The 20,774-nt window shown below is 40.7% G+C and overlaps 1 protein-coding gene across 1 annotated transcript in view; it reads right to left on the reverse strand.

Moving 5' to 3' along the window:
• Positions 1-20,551, reverse strand: part of SEC14L1 (SEC14 like lipid binding 1) — a 43,242-nt gene extending 22,691 nt beyond the window's left edge. Inside the window, exons 1-2 of the mRNA XM_054221476.1 lie at positions 20,415-20,551; positions 18,798-18,890 (exon numbers count right to left, since the gene is read on the reverse strand). Of these exons, the coding sequence (XP_054077451.1) occupies positions 18,798-18,860 (63 nt within the window). The 5' untranslated portion in view covers positions 18,861-18,890; positions 20,415-20,551. The remainder of the gene's footprint in view (positions 1-18,797; positions 18,891-20,414) is intronic.
• Between the last annotated feature and the right edge of the window lie 223 nt (positions 20,552-20,774).

A 20,774-nucleotide genomic window follows, 5' to 3' on the forward strand; every position in this document is an offset into this window, starting at 1 on the left:
GATGTTTTCTGTTCAAAATTGCTAGAACAGTAACCTTCTAAGAGCAGCCCACATTCTCCAAGGGCACCTCGAGAACACACAAAGAAATTCATCCTGGCAACGGAATCTAGTTCACTGCACTTCGCGTGCACCACATACAAACTTTAATTTCTGCCTGCAATACCTGACCACATTTGGGTACTAATCTGCAAGTGCATACCAACGTTCACCACGCTCTCCTATCCACTTTGAGCATGTGGAATTTCTGAATTATTCCTAAGCACACAAGGAACAAGAAGGGTCACTCCAGCAGGATGCTGCCGTAGCTTGACAGGCTGCATTCCAGCAGCTTGATCAGTCCTGTGTATCAGCATATCCCCTTCCTCCCCCTGCATTACAGCTCTGTACATCAATAGGAAAAACACTGGCTCATGGGAGGCCAACCAAGAGGTTTCAAATTCTTGGCAGCTGCATTTGGAAAGAAACAATTCTGGATTAAACCTGACAAATCAGCAAATACCTTCTTATCCCCCATATACTGCTGTTCATAGCTCTTTACCATTCTCTTTATAATGCATACACGTTTAAAAATCACTATACTCTACAAATAAGTGTGTATCTCAGTGCCAGTGTATCTCATGGATGTTCGTAATCATCTCAGGGGCGTGTGTATGAAAGAAAGCAGATGGTTAGAGGGGATATACCTCACAAAGCTCTAGAAATAGTTTTTCAGTAAGGTAGCATTCCTAGGCACCAGGAAGGGGCAACATGAACTGGACTGCAGCTCGGGAAAGAAAAAACATCATTAATATACAGGTTGTCAGCTCTTTGGAAAGGAACATCTCTGTGAAGCCAGTTCTGGAAGGACAAACAGTCCTCCAAAGGGATACCTCCTCTGCTAAAAGCCAGACCCCTGCTGCCAGGCTGCAGCACAGTCAAACTTGGCTTTTTTGCCGTTAACTTCCCCCATCAGTACGGCTCTCCACAGCAGCCCTTCTTCAAAGTAGGCTTAAGTGGTTTTTTTCTCCACTGTGTTTTCACTTCATTAAATGTTCTCATTTACAAAGAGGGAAGTTATTTTCTTACTGCTGGGAAACAAAGGCTTCTTGGTAGTGACTCAGTACTAAGAACTCTCTCTCTCTCTGGAAAAGACCAAGAAGGCTTTAGTTACACAAGATTACAGATGAGGTTCACAAGGACTACAGGCAACCCACCCAGCACGAAAGAGGCAAGTTCAGACTGAACGGCTGTATATCATCTGAAACACAAAAATTTTCTATATGCACATTTCTGGCCCTTGACAAATAGGAGGTAGTTTAACCAGCCTTATTTTTGACTTGTCTGTAAGTCTTGGCACAGTCTATGCCATCAAGATAGAACTAGTCAGATTTTCAAAGTACTGGGATGATGACCCACTGCACAACTGGTATTTGTAAAAGTGGATAGTAGATGTAAGAGACTTTCCCTACTACTTTTCTTAACAGACTACTGAACACTATGTCTTATTTTAAAAGGGGGGAAAAAAAAAAGAATTTAAGCCTTCCATTACAATTTCTATTTTTAAAGAGTGTTTAAAAGGTTCAAATTAGAACACACTAGAACACTCCTCCAAAGCTTTCCCAGCAAGATTCACCAATGGTTAACCTGCTGGCTATCACAGCAAGATCAACAAACAAAATGTTTGCATAACAATTTATCACTGAACTGGATTTAAGCAATGAGAAAGTACATCAGGAAATACCTTGTGGGGAAGCCCTTTGTCTGAATTAAAAATTATAATCCTTCACCTGAATGACAGCTACTTCAAAGGTTTTAAGAAGACAAATTAAGCCAGCAGTGAGCAGCCATTAAAAAGGAAAGCTCTGTGTTCCATCTTGTTTTGCTAAAAAAAGAAACTAAATCCCAATGCCCCACATTTGAAAATAACTTAGTTTTAATACATTAATTTTGGAACAGGAAAAACTCTTCCATTCTTATGAAGAGCAAGATTTCACTGAAGAGAGGAAAATTCAGCCTTTACAAATGGAGCTGTACTTGAGAAGGGTGTGAATAGCAGAGAAGAACTGGCAGAACATTCAATCTGACAGCCGTGCAGATGGCTCCGAGGGGACAGCTGCGTCGTGTGGTGGGATGTATTCTGGTGAATCTCTTAAAATGAGACCTGACAGACATTCACCTGGAAAATGTGAGTAGCCCCTTACCCTAAACTATAGGCAAAAAATTGTACAACTCCTCTCCTTTCTCCCCCTCCACACTTTACTACACTGGCAACTGCATCTTGGTCTTACTTTACTTTGTCCCTCTTCTATCCTCCCTCCATTACACTCCAAAAGCATTTTACCCTCTTGTGGCACGAGTCACTCAGGAACAGGATATATTGTCTTCACCCTCTGTTCCCTGGTACAAGATGAAATTTGGCCTCTTAAGTATTAATGGTAACTATTAAGTATGTCCACGATAAAATAAATAACCCTTCTATAAGTTACACAGAAAAAAAAAATCAATAGGACAAGTCAATATCATTAAGACAAGCATCCTGCTTCATTTTAGAGGCTAAAAAGTTCTTGTTTGCTACACAAGTGTAAAAAGTGCTATTGACCTAGGACTTTCTGGTGAAATTAAGCGTAAGCTTGCAGCACTGGGAACAAGCAGTGCCTGCACTGTTCACATCCAGTCTACCAAAGCACAACATTCCCAAGAATTGCCCAAAATGGCCCAACTGCTTTTACTTTGCAGTATACATCCCAGCCTTAAAGTTTCATAACAATGGAGTTAGTCTAAAATTTTCATAAAGGGGGCTGTTCCATTTTTATATAATTATGCATCAAATCCTTGAACTACAATGGCTTTTTAGTTTTTGAAGTTCTGGGGGGGGAGGTTGTGTTTTTTTTTAAATATAGACCACACAAATACACACTATTATACAAATTATGAGGCAAGTACTAACAAGAATCTACTCTGCACAGATTTTGTTCATGAATTTTAATTGAAGGCTATTAATTGCTCAAACAGTGAGAGAAGCAAGCTTGAAAAACAATCTCAGATGTTCTCCAATGCAGTGAACAGAGCTTTTGGGTAGAGTATCTGAGAAGAAAAACTGTCAGTGGTTCAAGAACTTATTGCAGCGTGATACTCAGTTCTTGTAATGCTGTATTTATGATATTACACTGAAGTGGTGCTCAAATTTATAGCCTAGGTATACATCTCTTATATTCAGAAGATCAAAGGCCCAACCAATTCAGGAGAGACTTAACACACTGAATCAGTCATGACCATACTGACATTATTGGATCCTGCACAGGCCTCATAGCATTCCCTGTGCTTCCAACACCCACAGGTGTTAAACAACCTGTGCTCTAAGCAGCCCATAGGGCATTACAAACACTGACGGTCACTTCAGAAACGGTTTCATTAACATCTCCAGGGCTTCAATTGATCTTGTTAGAGTATGAAGTGCTAAGATGACTTGCTGTTTACAGTATCCTTGTCTCTAGAAAAGCACCTGAAAGCCAGTCAAGCCAGTAAGTTGAGCTTTCCCTGCTTGCCTCTCCTTTTGTGGAATGGAAATGAAATTCCTGAGAAATTCTCCAGGAAACCAGGAGCTGAGGGAAATTAAACTATAAGGAGAGGTGGACAAGAAAACATTTCTTTCCCTGGCATTCACCAAAGCCATTAATTTCTTGCCACTGACAGCTCCTCTGTCACTCAAGAGTTCTGCATGGAAGAAAAGTTTTTATTAGGTGGACAAAAGAGCATAATGCCTACTCTTCCTTGTCTTCTTTCGATGCTCATACTTGTTTAAAGGGGTCTGCTTGATTTAATCAGGTTTCATTGAAAAGGATTTCAGACCCTACACTGCTATGAATGACCTGCTTATACCTTGCAAACGTCCACCCAGAAAGAGGAAGGAAGGATGAGAAGAAAGATTTATTTCAATGCATTTAAATGCACCCCTTAGCTTAACTGTATAAAGCCTTAGGCTTCAATACTTTGTTCTGTTCGTTTCTACATTTAACTGTATTGGAAGCCCATAGTACTCTGAAGTTAAGTAAGTACCCAATTATGTTTCTTGCACATTTCTAATATACCCTACTCGTAGATGACGAGAACAGAGTTAATGAAAACCCATCGAAGTAATCTTGTGGATGTCACCACAGAATAAACAATACCTATTTGTTCTACCAAACCGGTTAACAGGATTGCCACACGCAAAGCAGGCACAGCAGCTTGCTGCTCAAATCCTAGAAACGCATCGAGAAAGCTTCTGACCTTCACATCCATTCTCCAAATTCATGAAACAAAGTGTCTGAAAGCAATAAGGATATTGTCCACAGCCACTACAAAATAACCCACTATACAGACTAAACTCAAATTCAATAGCTACTTCACAACGTTGTATGAAGAGCTTTGATTTAATAAATTAAAAATCTCTATGGAGTCAGGAAACAGCACAGAAGCTATTCTTGTGCTTTAGCTCAAATAAGTTACTCTAGCTGAGACCATAAAAATTTAGAGACAATTTTTTTTGTTTGCTTCTGGATCACCATCACTCCAAACAGCACTTACCACCAGTCACCCAAAACATGCAGGGGATGTACACAGGAGAAGGAAAACAACCTTGCAGAATAGAGACCCTTTTGACAAGGAACAAAGCTCTGTGACACATAACAGGAAGTATCAACCCTTATCTCCACACAGCTCTGTAGACACAGTCCAGGCTACTTCACACCTATTTAATCTCTTTGAAGCCTTCTGCTGCGTAAAAGGAACAGCTTCATGCTAAATTTCAGGCATAACAGTAGTTTATACACACCGCCAATCACAGAAATCATGAAATGCAACTGAAATGGCATCACAAATGAAACTGTATTCTCAATAGCTTGCAGTTAGCGTGCTGCTTACACAACCCCGTGGCACACCATCCTGGATTTCTGGCAACAGGACATCCTTCTCATGTGTTAACACTGCTACAAAGCACATTGAACACTGAAGTGAATGTAATAGCACTAACACACAAATACTGGCATTTCTGTTCATCTTTTTAGTTCAGGCAGCATTTCCATGGTTACAGTGTTGATCACTATTGGCTTTAAGTACATGCCAAATATAGACCGAATGCATAGCTTGTCATTTTAAACAGCCCTACTAACTACCCTGCAGGCTAGTTCTTGTAAACTAGCTTTGAGTCTCTCCGAGGTGTAATGCACTCAAACAGGCTATAGGGCCACCTGAAAACTTAGCAAGCATACTGTTCATTATGTCATCCAGGTCATTTGTAAGAGCAGTCACTGGAACTGGACGGATCTTCAAGCAATCTCATCACAGCATCTGCACCACTTTCTAAAACTTTGGTACCCATCTTAAAAATAGGTTTGTCTTGCTTGTGCTTAAACTTCTATCCTTTGAGGCCATCATGCAGGGAAAACATCAAGAGCCCTTCTGAAGTCAAAATATCCTTACTGCGCAAAACATTGCCCCAAACCACGTGCACTTTGGGATATTATCTTAGCTGTTAATCAGACAATACTGTTTGCAACAAGTATACCTCTTGGTAGCAGTTGCAGAGAATGTTTTAGAGAATTTCATCCTATGTATGCACTGACTAGGTAGGATTATGCATATTAGTATCACTTTCATTAACAGGATTTAGAACTAATTATCTTTTACTGCTATTAAAAGTTTTAGAAGACATCAAACCCAACCTCAAGACAATAGTAACAATTTCCGTATAAATCATATTTCCTTGTAATTCAAAAAGTTTACACACATTTCAGAGTTTGAGTTCACATTCTCTGTGAAGGGTATGTGAACCAAGGACGGACTCATTTTTCCACCAGCATACAAATCAGAAATCAAAAGGATTTCACAGGCAGCTTAGTGAAAGGATGCTCCATTTAGACAGCACCTTCAACTAAGTATCAGTAAAGCTTTAAGCTTATCCAAGGAAATACTTGATAATGTATAGTCATAAAGTGTTCTTGACAAGTTTGAGTTATACTAAAAAGAAGTATAGCATATTTGCTTAAGACTGCCCAAAACCAAAAGCAAGGCAGGGGACAGAAGGCAAAAAGCAGGAGCAAGGAGTTACTGGGGGACAGGAAGGTCTGAAGCAAACTTCCTCTGTATCGGAGTATAAACATGTAGGCCACAGAACTAGTGAATCTCAGCCTCAGCACCCAGTGTTTTCAAGCACGAATAAAGCTACTTTAATATTTTAATATTTCATTAAACTAATTTAGACCTTATAAATAAAGCAGGAGATTCAAAACAGGCTATGAAGCAATCTTCTAGGTAAGTGGAATTTTACTAGTAATTCACTGCTGAGTTATGCAACTGTGGTAACCAACTTACCAGACCAAGCAAAGAGCCTCTGCTTTCCTGCACCAGAAGAAAAAGTCAGACACAGAAACATCTATTCTTAGGAGGGATGTGACCAGTCAAAGCCACCCACATAGGCTCTTTCTATACAGATCACTACTTTATCCCCCTCAGTGTACCCTTCCTGCATGGATACTATTCAATAGCCGGGCATTGTCATTTCAGAAGAGTGGTCACACAGACAAGCTTTACTAGCAAAATTATAGTGGCCTGATTGTTGCATACAGCTGAATGTAATGAAACTGGAAGGGGACTGGCTCTTAACCACCCAAGAACCAGTTCACTACATGCAGAGCCATTATCTTCTTGCAGATAAAAAGTAAACCCTTCAATGACTTAACGCAACTTTATTCAAGCTTCTGGTGGTAAAGGTATACTGATTCAGCAGGCAAAACAGATTGGGGATAAAGAATCTGACCTGAAGACAAGGGCTAACATTCCATCTTTTATCTGTAAAAGATGATCTTTAATAACCACAGACATGCCTCAACGGTACTTTAATTGGAAGAGTGGTTTCTTCAAAACAGATACAAGTCATTTGTGGTTTGCTTAAATAAATTTGCACAGCTGCAACTGTGTAATACTTGATTCTCATATGGGAGCCTGAATGTCCATCTTCAGAGAACAAATAAATCACCAGGGTGGGATTTGAGAAGACAGTGGATAGCCAGTGTAAGAGTTTAAGAGTTACACCTGCTTGCCTCCCAGACACTCACCAGAGGATCATTAATTCTTTTCCTCCCTTCAAGAAGTCACAAGAGCCTGAAAAGAGCCCCAGGCATGGTGCCACTCCACTCAAGAGTGAGCGAGGCTAACCTCAGTTGCAGCCTCTGCTCAATCTTAAACACAACTCTAAAATGAGAATCTAGAATAGAGAAGTTGGGCAAGTACCACTGCTTCCTCAAGAGAAAATAAAAAGAGATTAAGGACAGAAAACCCAAACATGCTGAATGTAAATAATTTTAATCTTGCTTTCCTTTGGAGTAAGCCAGGAAAGCCCAACCACTCAGGTTAGGTTGCCTTGTGACTGGAAGGCCAATATCAAATTGCTGGTTGGAAAATAACCTGACATTGCTGTGGACTAGGTTGAAGGTGGAACATTAACAACAGACTTTACAGCCATGCTGCTCTAAGTTGCTCATCAGTATACCCAAACCTTAGTTGACTTAGCGGGGGCAACGGCAATATCAGATTGACTTGCAATTTTCACTTTAACTTGTTTATATTAAATGCATGCACAAAACCATTCCACTGAGAAAATGAGTGTTTGCTCTGCCTGTGTTCCAAGCAAGACAGATGGAAATCAGTTCTGGCCCAGAAGCCACATAACTCTGAGCACAACACTTTGACAGAACGTGCCCTGCAATTAGAGTCAACTTCAGTAGTTTCTAGGATAGGAAACTTGGCTTCTGACCCCAATTGCACAGGACATGACTGGTTTGGCTCAAGGTTAAAGCACTACGGAGAAGAGGCTGACCTCCAAAAGAGCATCACAGTAAAGGCTGGCAACAGGCCAGTGAAAGCGTAAATGCTTGGAGACTGACATGTGATTACTGGGGAATGTGAGCTATTCTCAAGCACTTCCTATTCCTCTGCAACAACAGCAACACATAAGCCTTCACGCAACACAGGAACATATCTTTCTTTGAAATTTTTAAGATACACACATCAAAATAACTGTAAACCATTAAGCTTGTCTTAGCATTGCTTGTAAATAACCATTACTTGTCTTACAGCAGCTGAAGAGTGACAACTGTGTTCTGCATTGCTAACAGGCATCTCACAAATGCACAGGTTTCTGTCACACAGAAAGCAGAATTTGGTACTTAGCTTCCCCATTCCTTTCCAGTTAACAAAACTGCATGCCTGGTTCCTCTGCAGTCAGTTTTACTTTAAAATTCATCTGAAATCCTACTGTGTCCACTGAGGATCTATTTTTGGAACGGTCAAATATTCCTTACTGCACTACTGATCCATGCTTAAGTCTCACTTTTATGAGTCCTACAATTGGTATTCGTCACTTTTTTGGTCTTAGAATCACAGACACTTTCACTAAGCAGGTCTGTTAAAACATGCTTAACATCTGGAATATGTTAGAGTATTTTAAATAAAATTATTACTGTGTAGACAAAATCTAATTTATGCACAGGGGAGGAAAGGATGACTACAGCATTGCTACACTATCAGCTCAGGATTCCTCATTAAACCATTGTCTGAAAGGTTAAAGACTTGTACTACCACAAAGAACAAAAGTCTCCTGATCTCCATCCAGATCAACCCCCCCACCGCATGAAGGTTCAGTGAAACAGGTTTGACTTCATTGTCTCAAACTGCACCCACCAGGTTTTAATTTGTCTCAGAGGCAACTGGCCTCTAAGCACTGCAAGAGTGATTTCACTCTACCAAGCGCATAATCAGTACAGTAAGGAAAGCTTTGCCAAAAGGGCATAATTCAAGATAAGCACCATGGCTCAACTGTAAAGGTCTTGGTTTGACTTTCGGACCAGCAAAATACCAGCGTTCAGGTCGAGAGCAGCTGTGTGCTATTAAGCAAACCAATTAAAAGTTATTAAGTACATCAATTAAATCTTGACCATTCACTAATGTCAATGGACTGTCATCAAAATGCAGCATGATAGAGTCTGGGGCTTGCAGACAATTTACCTCTTAAGCTAGGAAGTTAAATGTAACATTTAAAAAAATCTTAACTTTACATACATGTCTGATGTATGAGGAGATGCCTCAAGAAGGTTAGAAATTGACGGTGGAAGGTGTACAGAACAGCAGTGGTTTCTTATATGGAATCATAAACTATTAAACAGACTAAGGCTCATCCCCACAAAAAAGAATAATTTAAAAACTGAGAGAGATATCTTATAGACCTGACAGGGCAAGCAGCATAAAGGATGTGAGTAGGGTTTTATCGCCTCTTCCAACACAAGGAGCAGGTGGTGTGAAGCTGAGCGAGCAGGAGCCAGGCTCTAGATAAAGGATACATCTCTTGACAGAGCGTGTCATGAAGCACAAACTCCTGCTAGAGGGTGTCACAACAGCGAGTTCGCTTGGCTCCAGAATGGAATTGGGCAGGCGCAAGAGAGAAACCACATGCGGTGCTATTATAGACAACGGGCACATTCTGGACCAGAAGGGCTGTCAAGACACATTGCTGTAGGATGAGAGAGTATCCCAAGAGAGTGCTACCATATGTTTATCTCATTCCTATCCTCTTCCCTAGAGGCAGATACTGCCCTTGGCCACTACCAGATACATAGCACACTAGCTACATAGGCCTGATGGCGCAATTCAGTACTGTGGTTCTCATTAAGAGACAGAATACAATCTTTTTCCCCACATCCAAATACATTATTAAAATATCAATAACCAGGTAATACCACTGCTAGATGCATCATTGGCACGTTAAGGTGGCACAGCTTCTGTACCCCCGAATCTGCTCCCCCATAAAATACAAACCGAAAGATGCCACCTAGCTTCAAAAGATAAGCCAATTAAAAAAAGAACATCAAGGCTCCTTTGATTCTTTTCTAAAAAGCAACTAAAATAATAGATTATAGACCATCGGTTTTGTTCTTTACCCTCCTTTACAACAAAGAAAGGCAGACACACAAAAGCAAGAATCAGTTTAGTCAAAACAGAACAAACAAGTTCAAGTGAAATTGCTTTAAATCCTGTTCATTACAACATCAGTGGCTGCACCATGCAGACCATGAAACACTTCAATAGAAATAAGTAATTTCATAGAGCCATGAATTCAGTAATGAAGAATTTATCTACAGGCCAATGAATTGCACAGCAAAGAGAGTTTTGCAAATTAAGTAGTATAATTTACACACCGAATGAAATAGCCAGAAAAATGGCCTCTGGAAAGGATTCCGCTGACTGATGTTCCTGAACTGGTCTTAATGTCTATGGCATTCACATTTTACACTAAATGAAGAGTCACAACGCACTCCAGAAAAGAAGTGCTCTCATCAGGAAACTAACTGTTCCCCTTCCGTTGTGGCATAAACCAATATAAATGACACATGGCCATCCGGACCACCACCAGAGAAATATTCATTTTCACAAAATGAGATCTATTATCATCAAAGCAATATGTTATAATATTACAGCAGCAGTAGTCAAGGCAGAAAGTTATCAGACATAGAGAGGCTGAAATGTTAAGAGGTTTGCAATGTAGTTTTCAACTGTTACACCGATTGATCTGCATATATTCCAAAAAACACCTATACTCAAGTTTTGAGAATATAAATAGAAATGAATGAAAACAGCTGTAATTATCCAACAATTGAAAATGTACATAACCCTACAGATATAGACACTGAACTTCATAAATCTGACCAAAGTCTTGAAATGCTAATTTAAGAGAACCCAAATGTATATAATTAAAACAGTTCAAATAAAAATTCATTTTTAATACAAAAGGGTAGCTTCTCTTTGCTCCCTCCCACGATCCCTCTGCTGTCATCAGTTAAAGCTGTTAGGTTCCAAGAGCCCTGTGATATTTTTATTTTCAAATTTATTGATATATAGTCCCCAAACCTTATTATCATAAAGTAAAACCCAAGAACAGAAAATGTTCAAGTCTGAAGTTTCATACATGAATACAAAGCAAGAAAACCAACCAGTCACCTTGCATGCTACCCCATTAGATCATACAAACTACCTTTCTTCTTTTTTTTTTAATTTTCATGTTTCTAAGGAAAGGACAGATTCCCCTTTATGCCAAAGCAACTCCCAGAATGCACAACTCCAACTGTTAAGCACAATTTGCACTGCTAAATAATACCAGGCCCGAAGACTGCTGAATCGAGTTTCTAATGGCTCCTTCACTTACTGTTACAGCAATGGGCTTCAGCATTTTTCAAACTGCAGATCCCTAATTATTTCCCCACGGAATCAAGGGCTCCCGCAGGGCAACATGTACTGGCAAATGCCCTGCTGACTTGCTCTTCCTTTCTTGTGGCCAGCTGCCATCAGCTCACTAACGGTGCTGGGGGGACAAGCCCCTGCTCCCATAGGGGTGTACATCAGGGCACAGGGGTGCTCATCAGCCTTCCATGAGCCTGGTGAGGAAATTGGGCTGACGAGGTATTTATTTTCCTTTTTTTCCAGGACAGCTTTCAACCAGCCTAGCTCCCTAAACTGGCTTGCTGATGAACATGTCTTTGCAAGAAAGCAACAAGAGCAAGCTGGGACACCAACTTAGCTATAATGGGAAACCGCACCTTTGGTTACGTTTCTCTGACCCTTAGAAGCAAGAGCCCATGAACCACAAGCTGAAAACCCCAGTGGACTGGGTGGAAATCAGCAGTACTTGATCAAAAGCAACGCAGAGAAACAGCAGGACCTTGGGACCTGATCTCAAATTTTGATGGCTCATTGCTTGCTTGTACCCTTTTGGCAAGGCTGCCCCACGCTGCAGTGGAGCCCAGATGATGCCAGCCAGTCCTCCCAACACAGGCTTTCCAGCCATTGCCACCATTGTCTTCCACCAGCCCAAGCTCTTGGCGTGACTCTCACTTCAGACATCACTGACTGATGACAACTGAAACAAGCTGCATGCAAACTGACTGTGAGAAAGCCGAATTATTAAATTACCCGTAATAGGTCCTACTTAACATTTTACCTGAGCTACTAACCTGACCTGTCTTAACTATATCACAAAAATGAGATAAAAAGAGTTAATAATTCAGCTTAACAGCCTAGTGCTTCATTTAGAATATATACACAGTAATTTTAAACTACATGAAAAATTGGAAGACAAATTCACCCGGGAGAAAAGAAAATAGACCATTTAAGACTAACCTGTAATTAATTTTAACTTGAGCTAATTAACAGATTTCCTTGCAAATTCTCAGAAGATTCATTCTATATTCAGAACGCAACAGTTTTAAGATCACATCACCACCTTCCTTCCAGAAACACAATGAATTCAACTAAGTGCAAAACCAATCTTCGGTTACGAAAAAAAATCACAGTGAATACCCCTCAACTCTGTGTTCCCACGTCTGAACTCTGAATGTGCTTTACAGAAAACCCTCAGGGGTTGCTTCCAAGCCCTCAGGCTTTCCTTCTACTCCCTCTTCCACGGTGTGCTTGCTTCCGAAAAGCAGAGCTGCTCGAACACTCTGCTGTAAGACAGCAGCAAGAGCTCCACAGGAACGGGAAGTGCAGATTGCTCACGCCAGAGGTGCACGTAACCAGCCATACCATACGGAAACACCTCATTCTACGCCTGCAGCCGACGTCTCTGATCTCTGTGCAACCTCTGGCCCCTCATTGGACTCATTTTTATAATTAACAAAAAAAAAATACAGCCTATCTCTTTCCCATGGGGTTTTGAAGGCTTTTACGCATGCTTCTCAATGGTTAACCACTCGTTAAATTACGATGATGAAGTTACACCTTTTCCAGATCGTATCTGTAGTACCACGGGTGTCTAGGACTCTGCGGAATGCGTTAGCCACTTCCTTTCTGCCAGGTCCCCACATGTTTAACTTTGAGATTTTTTTAACTGAAAGGCAACAGTCACTTGTCCGACCAACAGATCCTAGACCAGCACTTCACACCAGTCTCAGAGCTAAAACACCTGCGAAGGGTGAAAAGCTTGGAATGCTTTCAGAACAAAGTGACAAGAACTGTTTTGATACATGTTTTTCTTCTATTGACACCTTTCAGAGTTTGACAGTAGTGGTGTTTTAGCTTTTAAAGTGTAAAAGACTTGCTAAAAACACTGACTAAAAGCATTTGGTGCACAAGAGAACTGCAGCTGTCAGCTACAGTCAGGTCATGTGTTTGCCCACAAAAAACAGGAAACAGCTAGCCATGGAAATATCTAAGCAGGCCATGAAACAACACGTAAATTGCACAGTAAGCAGCCTGCTAAGTCAATATTTTTCCCTAATGCTCAACTTAACTCTTACATCAGTTAATCACGGCTCATTCCAAACCAGCGGCCAGAAATTCATTTGTTCTTACAACACATGCTAACACAAGAGACCATCAAACATAAAACAGCAGTTAAACTGCATATACATATAAAGTAAGAAAAACCATACAAGGCACTATTCCACCACAGTTTTATCAACGCATTTCCAACAGTAAATAAGCCTGAATTTTGAACAAAGCCAGGAAGCAGAGTCATATCAGCGAAGGGAAAACTGCTGAGCAGCTTCAGGAGCAGACACTCGGTTACTTCCCCGGGCTTTAAGGATCCACTACAAATCCTCAAAAAGATGTGGGGGAATACATTACTTCTCTATACATTTAAAGCCTACTTTGTGCTTTCAAAAGCACTTGGAGAACGGCTTCCTTTTTCTCATCAGCCTCTCAGCCCCTCTTCACAAAATGCATGGAATGCATTTTTCCCAAGAAAAAGAAAATGAGACTAGAAGGAATAGAAATTGTTAGGGATTTATGAGCAGGTGTGGCACTTACCTTGATAGATAGTAAATTTTTTTAAATGACATTTTAAAGTAATAACCTTTAGAATGAAAAGATGATGTGCCGCCTGATCAGGAAACTCATTACAATCTAGACCAAGGGATTATACTTTGATTTGTCAATCTGAAAAAAAATCAGATAAATTTTTTCTAATCTACTCTATCACTGAAGCGTATTTATGGCATCTACAATCTTATTACTTCCCTGTAATTTAGGGATACTTTAAATCATGGAGATTTACCTTAAACATTGCTTTTTTCAGACCTCTAAACCCAAAGAAAGCCAGTCAGCCTGTTCTCCAAAAGCAGCAAATTCGAACCATTAAAATGACAATATCATCACATTATACACTACACATTATACTTATTAAGAAAGAAAGATTCGTGCTTTAGATACTTCAGATACTCTAACAGAACAAAGGAAAAACATGAGACCAATTTTTTTAAAAGGATTTTGATGAGAATACGTAGTTTGGAAGGAAGTAGTTTTCAGCCTCCAGGCAGTGCAAGATTAATAGCTATTTTGATCTTAAAATAAAAATCAAACACATTATTTCCACAACTGCAAGCTCCCGACATTGATGACTAGTTTACCTACAGACTTCTCCTCATTGTTTGCCACCAGTGGAAGCTGATAAATGCCAGGGACTTTAACAAAGCGGAAACATTATTTTAGGCATCCAAGAGACTGCAAAATACCTTTGAAAGTCTGTCTCCTGTCACAGGCAGATTTGAAAAATCTCAGTTTTCACAAAGCCACAAGTACTTACAAATCTACGTTAATTTGACTAAACATAACAGGACAGGTTCAGAGCACACTTGCCGTGTTCAGCTGTGTTACTATTCATATTTATTTCTGATACTAAGTAATTTATAGCTGTAAATAGGACATTTTCTAAAGCGGCTGAAGAGCAATACATTTTCCACAGAGCTTCCAGAAACTAAAAAAACCCAGAACCCTCTTGTCAATGCCTCAATTCAATGTGGTTCTTTCAAAAATCTTACTTATTTTCTATTTGCATAAATTCCACCCTTGGACTGCCATAGTAGCTGACTATTCATTATTTCAATTTGCTTTGGAAATTAAACTCGGTGGGAATTATCTAATGCATGTCAGACTGAAAATGAACTGTGAATCTCCAAAGTTAATTTTAGCCTCATGTGTGTTAATAAAGCTTCAAGATTCAAGTTCTTAACTGCCTTTTAACATTAAGAACTACTTATTCAGCAAAGTCCCTATATATTTCTTTTAATGTAAACCTCTTTAAGCTAATATCAAAAATTGAATCTATAATATTTAGAAGTTTTATAAAAGCAGCTTCTCAGTTTTTTTCTCCAATATATTTAACCTTGGTAAGTTGACAAGTGAGTCTAAGTAAACAGTCATTTTTCCACATCTCAGCTGCTTCCAGCATTACATAAACTTCAACATGAACAGGAGGAAAAACAAAGCAAGATTCTATTCAGTCTGATGAACAGCTGTGCAAGTTGTTTGTTTGTTTTTTTAAAAAATATATATGTATACATACACACAGAGTTTTCAAGAAGTTGATTATGACAGATATGCCACAGAGCAGCCAAAAGTCATCACATCGGCATTGGTAACCATTTGGTGAAATCATACTGCCTGTGTTAGGCATGTCAGACTAAAATAATAATTTCTAGCCTGATTCTTGAATCAGGAGATAGTTTCATTAAAGGATTTGGATCCAGTTCTTACTGTTTCCAAAGCAACTTAGATATCATCTGGAACCACACAACTCGCCAGTAAAAGAGAATCTTTCAAGGGAAGTAGCTTATATTAGATTTTACGTGGCTTGCCTTTAATGGTAAAGGAAGGCAAGAAACATGCAGCAATAGATCTCCCAACTCTCTACCAACAATAGTACTTCACCAGTTCTCTCGCTGACTTGAGAGATAAGGAGTTCTGCCTTGAAGTATATTGTCACAGGGATACATTAGGGCTCAATAGATGATTTTTGGATTTCAATGGAGGAGCATAAGAGAGAAACTTATTTTCAACACCAATTCAACTTAGAAAAAGAATTTTCACCACATCTATTTTAAGTCTTTATATCATAATTGCCTGCAAAACACTTGTCAATCTTGGTTTAGATCAAAGTGGAATTTAATCCAGTTTTTTGTCTCAATAGAGCTGCACTCACCCATCACAGAGAGAACAAAGTTCTCTCAAAACACACTAGAGCAGCATGAATGGAATGCTGATTGTACTTTATTCTCCTTCAAGTACCTCTTTGAAACACAGGAAAGGAAAAGTGGGCAAGTGGGAAGTTTGTAGTGTAAATGACCCATTCTGCAAGTAGCATTCACTTGGTTGCTTGTAGAAATTAAGAATTTTATGCTGATTTTTTCCATCTGAAAGCTAAATATTAGTTTGACTTAATGAGCTTCAATTTGTAGTTGGAGCACATATCATCCAGGAAATCTTTACAGTACACATGGGCTTCACTGACACTGGTGATCTTCATTACCACTCTACAGAATGAATTAACTTTTCCATCCCATGAAACTCCCTGGGAATGGAAGACAATTTTCCAAATAACATTGTTAAAAGTACTCTGCACCCTAAGACAAAGATGAGATCCCAAGCAACAAGACCCAAGCTAGAAACTATGATTTTTGTTAAGACTTTTGTTAGACAACTTAGCATAAAGAACACTGGTGCCACATTGACCAAAGGTTGCTTCAAGAGGCTTTTTACTGACAGCTGAGTGTCTCTGGTGTGCAAGTTTAAACGCCTTTTTCAGAACACATTCTCTCAAAGGTTGGGTCCACATGAAAGAGAGGGACAGAGGAAAAAAATCAAACATAAAAACCATATTGTTAAAGTTGTTTGTTGGGTGCCTTAAATTCCAGCTTGGTAGATACCAGGATGTGTTCCTCATTTCACAAGAGTTGCTGATACAGTTAAAATAACATTATAGGAATTTTTTTGTTGAGAATATGCAACAGAGCACTTCCACTTCAGTGAGCACAAAATTTGACAGGAATATTCCTTCCAGAAATACTTCATCAACTTATGCAATTCAACCACAAGAAAATAGTAAGAAAAGGCACGAAACTATCATATACTGTTTATATTCTTTAAAAAAATTGGCTCATGGAGGCACTCCTCTACATACTTCAGAAAATGCATGATGAGTTTTGATAAATCACCGTCAGGAATTTTACACGTTTAAAAAACCAATAGCGTAACAGAAGTGACATGGCAGGAGAAGGATGTTCATCCAGTGATCACATTCTGAACAAGTTCAAATGATAACTCGTTGCCCTGACATAGACAAAATAAATCATATGTATTATCGCTAATCTAAGCTTCTAGTCTCACAAAGCATCCTGTTCAGCTGTTTCTTTTTATAAACATTCTTCCCTTCTTAGTTCACTATTTTAGTTTTTCAACTATTGTTTTCTCCCAGTTGCATATGTAATATAGCCTCTTTCTTTCCAAAAGAGAAAAAAAAAAGCTTTTGTGCTTTTGTGTAAGAAAAGACTTAATATTTGTTAAAGATTACTCTTCAAATGTTACCCCAAGCTACAGAACAGTTTGAGAACTCAAAGTTGATACTAATAGTCAGAACTGTTTCTATTTACACCCAATAAAGCATTGTGAAAAATTCTGATGTCAGCATTTTAACTCAAAATATCCTCAAAGCAATAAAAGAATTTTTGCCTTCAATTCATCAGCAACGTAAAGACTCACCAGCTCAACAAACAGCCAGAGAATTTTGTCCAAGAAACTCATTTTTGTTGACTGATCTAAGAACAAGAATCAGTATACTTCACTGAAGGCCAAAGTTACACTCAAATTTAAATTAGAAACCATCTGAAGCCTTGCTGTCAGAGTGTAGTAAGGTCCTAATAGACCTTCAACATATCACGGTCAGATTCTCCACTACTCATGAAAATTACCACTCGCTGCCTTGAAGTGCTTGCAAGAGGAAGAGCTGCATGTATAGTATCGGAGGCAGTTTCAGGACTAAGATAAAAAGAAATTGAAGTATTCCCCTTAGAGTGATCTAATCCTCTTTTGCCCCGTGACTGCAAAGGATAACTTCTGTAAGGAACTCTGTACTCCAAACCATGTGATGTATCTAAATATTTACACTATGAGCACTATTAAAACTCCCCTCTGAAGCCATTAAACATAGTATTTTCAGCAAGTGAAACAAAACAATTACTATTTAGGTTATTATTTAGTTTTAAGTGTCTTTATCAGGTAGAAGCCGATTTGACTACTCTCCTCAACTGCTCTTCATAACTCGTAAGAGCCACACAGCTGTGGTTTTGGCTGAATATACTTAAAAATGTCAAATACCTACTTCCTTTCTATTCTCTAAAAGAACAAAGGGAGGGAAAAGGGGAGAGAGAGAAAGAAGAGGGAACCTAATTAGGATTTTTTTCTTCTTTTTGGTTACTATTTGTAACCTTAGCACACAAATTAGCAACCATGCACCCAAAAGGCTTTTTGTTCATCTCTCTGGCCTCCATAGCAATCAGGTTTTTTTCCGCCCCTCAAAGTATTACCAATGCTCAGAATGCTTTCTCCTCTTTCATTCAGGCTTATCCTTGCTTTCATGGCTTTTCTCTGTGCTTTCTACTCCTGTAAACTCCATACTGATGAAGAAGCAACCACAACAATCTTTTAATCAATGTACTTGACACTTTCTCCCATCCTAGAATAGATTGCTCCCAGTAATCAACTGGACAGTACACTTCAAGTCCACTTTTGCTCTAACTTTAAAATAAATCTATGAACTATAAACTTTGGGAGAAAAAGAGAACACATTATGTAAAAAAATACTCTGGGTAGAGAAGAAACCATCAAAACATATACCTCTCGTATTTTGTGTATCATTTCAGATTTGTATGTTCTACAGTACCTATCGAATGGAGCTCAGTAAGTACTTAGCAATACAAGGAACTGTCAAGGAAGAAAATTACAGCAAAAATACTTACAGCCATAATTAACTCAAAAGGGTGTTTATACACCCGTACGGGCGATTGATACTTCTGCACCATAGCTGCAGTTAGTAAGGTCAACTCTCAAACCTGAAAAATAAAATTTTAAAATCATCTGTTAAATATAAGAAGCCATTTTCAATCTTCTTTTACAGTTATTCTGTGCATGACACCATGCTAGCGATTCTATAGGAAATCCTCCACAAAGCAATGGGGCGCTGAAAAGCTATGTGTATTTTTGTCATAAATGACTTATCATTTCTCCCAAAGACGACACAAAATTAGCACATTTTCAGACCGGTTTTAGCAACAGATCTTCAACACACTTTATGACTCTTCATCAGGGCGGTGAGACTTCCTGTGCTGCTGCTGAGAACCAAACATTGACACATATCAGCTAAAGGCAGAAAAGCATTGCCGATGGTAAGTGGGCTGCCTTGCTTATAGCTCATTCTGAATGGGGACTGGTTGAAAAGAAGAAAAAAAAAAAAAAAGAGGTTAAAAAGTAAAAAAGTATACCAAGTGTTAAAATCCCTTTTGGATTTTCAGAAAGAAAGAAAAAAATGGATCACTACAGCACATAGCTACATGTAAGGCATTCCTTCCTCACTCCCAAATCAAATTAAGACTTTTGAGAAAGAAACTTAAGAGATAGCTGGAGGGAAAAACTTAAGAGAAACTACAAACAGTCCAATATACAGCCAAAAAAAATTCACTAGCAGAAGAGATAGGAGCTATTCCAACGGCTTCGTGCCTGCTTTCTCAGCAAACTGTTCGACCCAAACTCTCTTGAATGCAATTACGTTTATTGAAAAAAAATACTGGCAGTAGCACTTACAGATGAAGCCACGGGCTGCTAGCCACGCTCATTTTAGCGAGAAGTGGCTTTATTACAATAAGCTAGCACTATTTTTATTTTCTTTAATGGGTTCTCACGTTATCTACAGTGCTTCTGGACAGCGTTATCAGCCCCTGTTACCGAGACGGGCACCGCAGCTTCTCGGAGACGAGAAGCAGCCAACAATAAATTCAAGAGTCACAAGAAAGTTCACCCGACATCCTATTCCAGAGAGGAATTTACCCGTGACAACCATGCATTTAAAAAAACAAAAAAAGGGCAAAAAGAAAAAGCACCTGAATCAGCACAAAAAAGCCGCAAACCCTCTCTAAGCCTTGGACAAAAAGAGTTACACAACAAAGAAACTCAGCGCTTCTCCTCGCAGGCTGGCCGGGACGGCGCTGCCGCCCGCCGCCGTGCCCCCTCCGGGCCGGGGAGCTCCGGGGAGGGGGGGACCCGGCGGACACCTGTGACAGCCGGCCCGGCCGCGGGATGCCCGGCGCCAGGAGGACCCGCCGCTGCCCGGAGGAGCTCGTCGCGGCCCTGAGGGGCTCCCCACGCCCTGGGGAGGGGGACCAGACCCAGGGCCGCCGCCCGCCCGAGGGCCATTAACCCCCGCCGCCACGACAGGGGGAGCGCCGGCCGCTCCTCGGGGCTGAGGGGAGCCGGCGGGAAACTCGCCGCGGGCGGGGGGGGGACACAGCAACGGCAGAGGGTGAGGGAAAGGGAGTCCGGGGAGGGAAACGGGGAGACAGGCACCCGCGCGGGACCCTTACCGCCTCCCGTCACGACGGCCAGCCGGGCTCTGGCCTCATGCCGGCGCGGGGCAGCGCCGCCGCCGGTTCCGCCGGGGCTGGGGGCGGGGGGGGGGAGCAGGCAGGCGCCGCCGCCTGTTGTTAGTGGTGACAGAGCGGTGGGCGGGGCCTGGCCCCCGGCCAGCGGCTGCGCATGCGCGGCCGGCCCGCGGGGAGGCGGGGGGGCCGCGGGCGCCTGCCGTTTTGCGCATGCGCACGGCAGCCGGCCGGGCTGGGGTGGGGGGGGGGGGGCGGAGTATGCGCAGTGTGGGGCGCGGGGGGGCGGCCACGGAGGCGTGAGGGGGAAGTTCCTGTTACACACAGGGACAGGCACATGGACAC

The sequence above is a fragment of the Rissa tridactyla genome, chromosome 15, assembly GCF_028500815.1.
Source record: "Rissa tridactyla isolate bRisTri1 chromosome 15, bRisTri1.patW.cur.20221130, whole genome shotgun sequence".
NCBI classification, from domain to species: domain Eukaryota; kingdom Metazoa; phylum Chordata; class Aves; order Charadriiformes; family Laridae; genus Rissa; species Rissa tridactyla.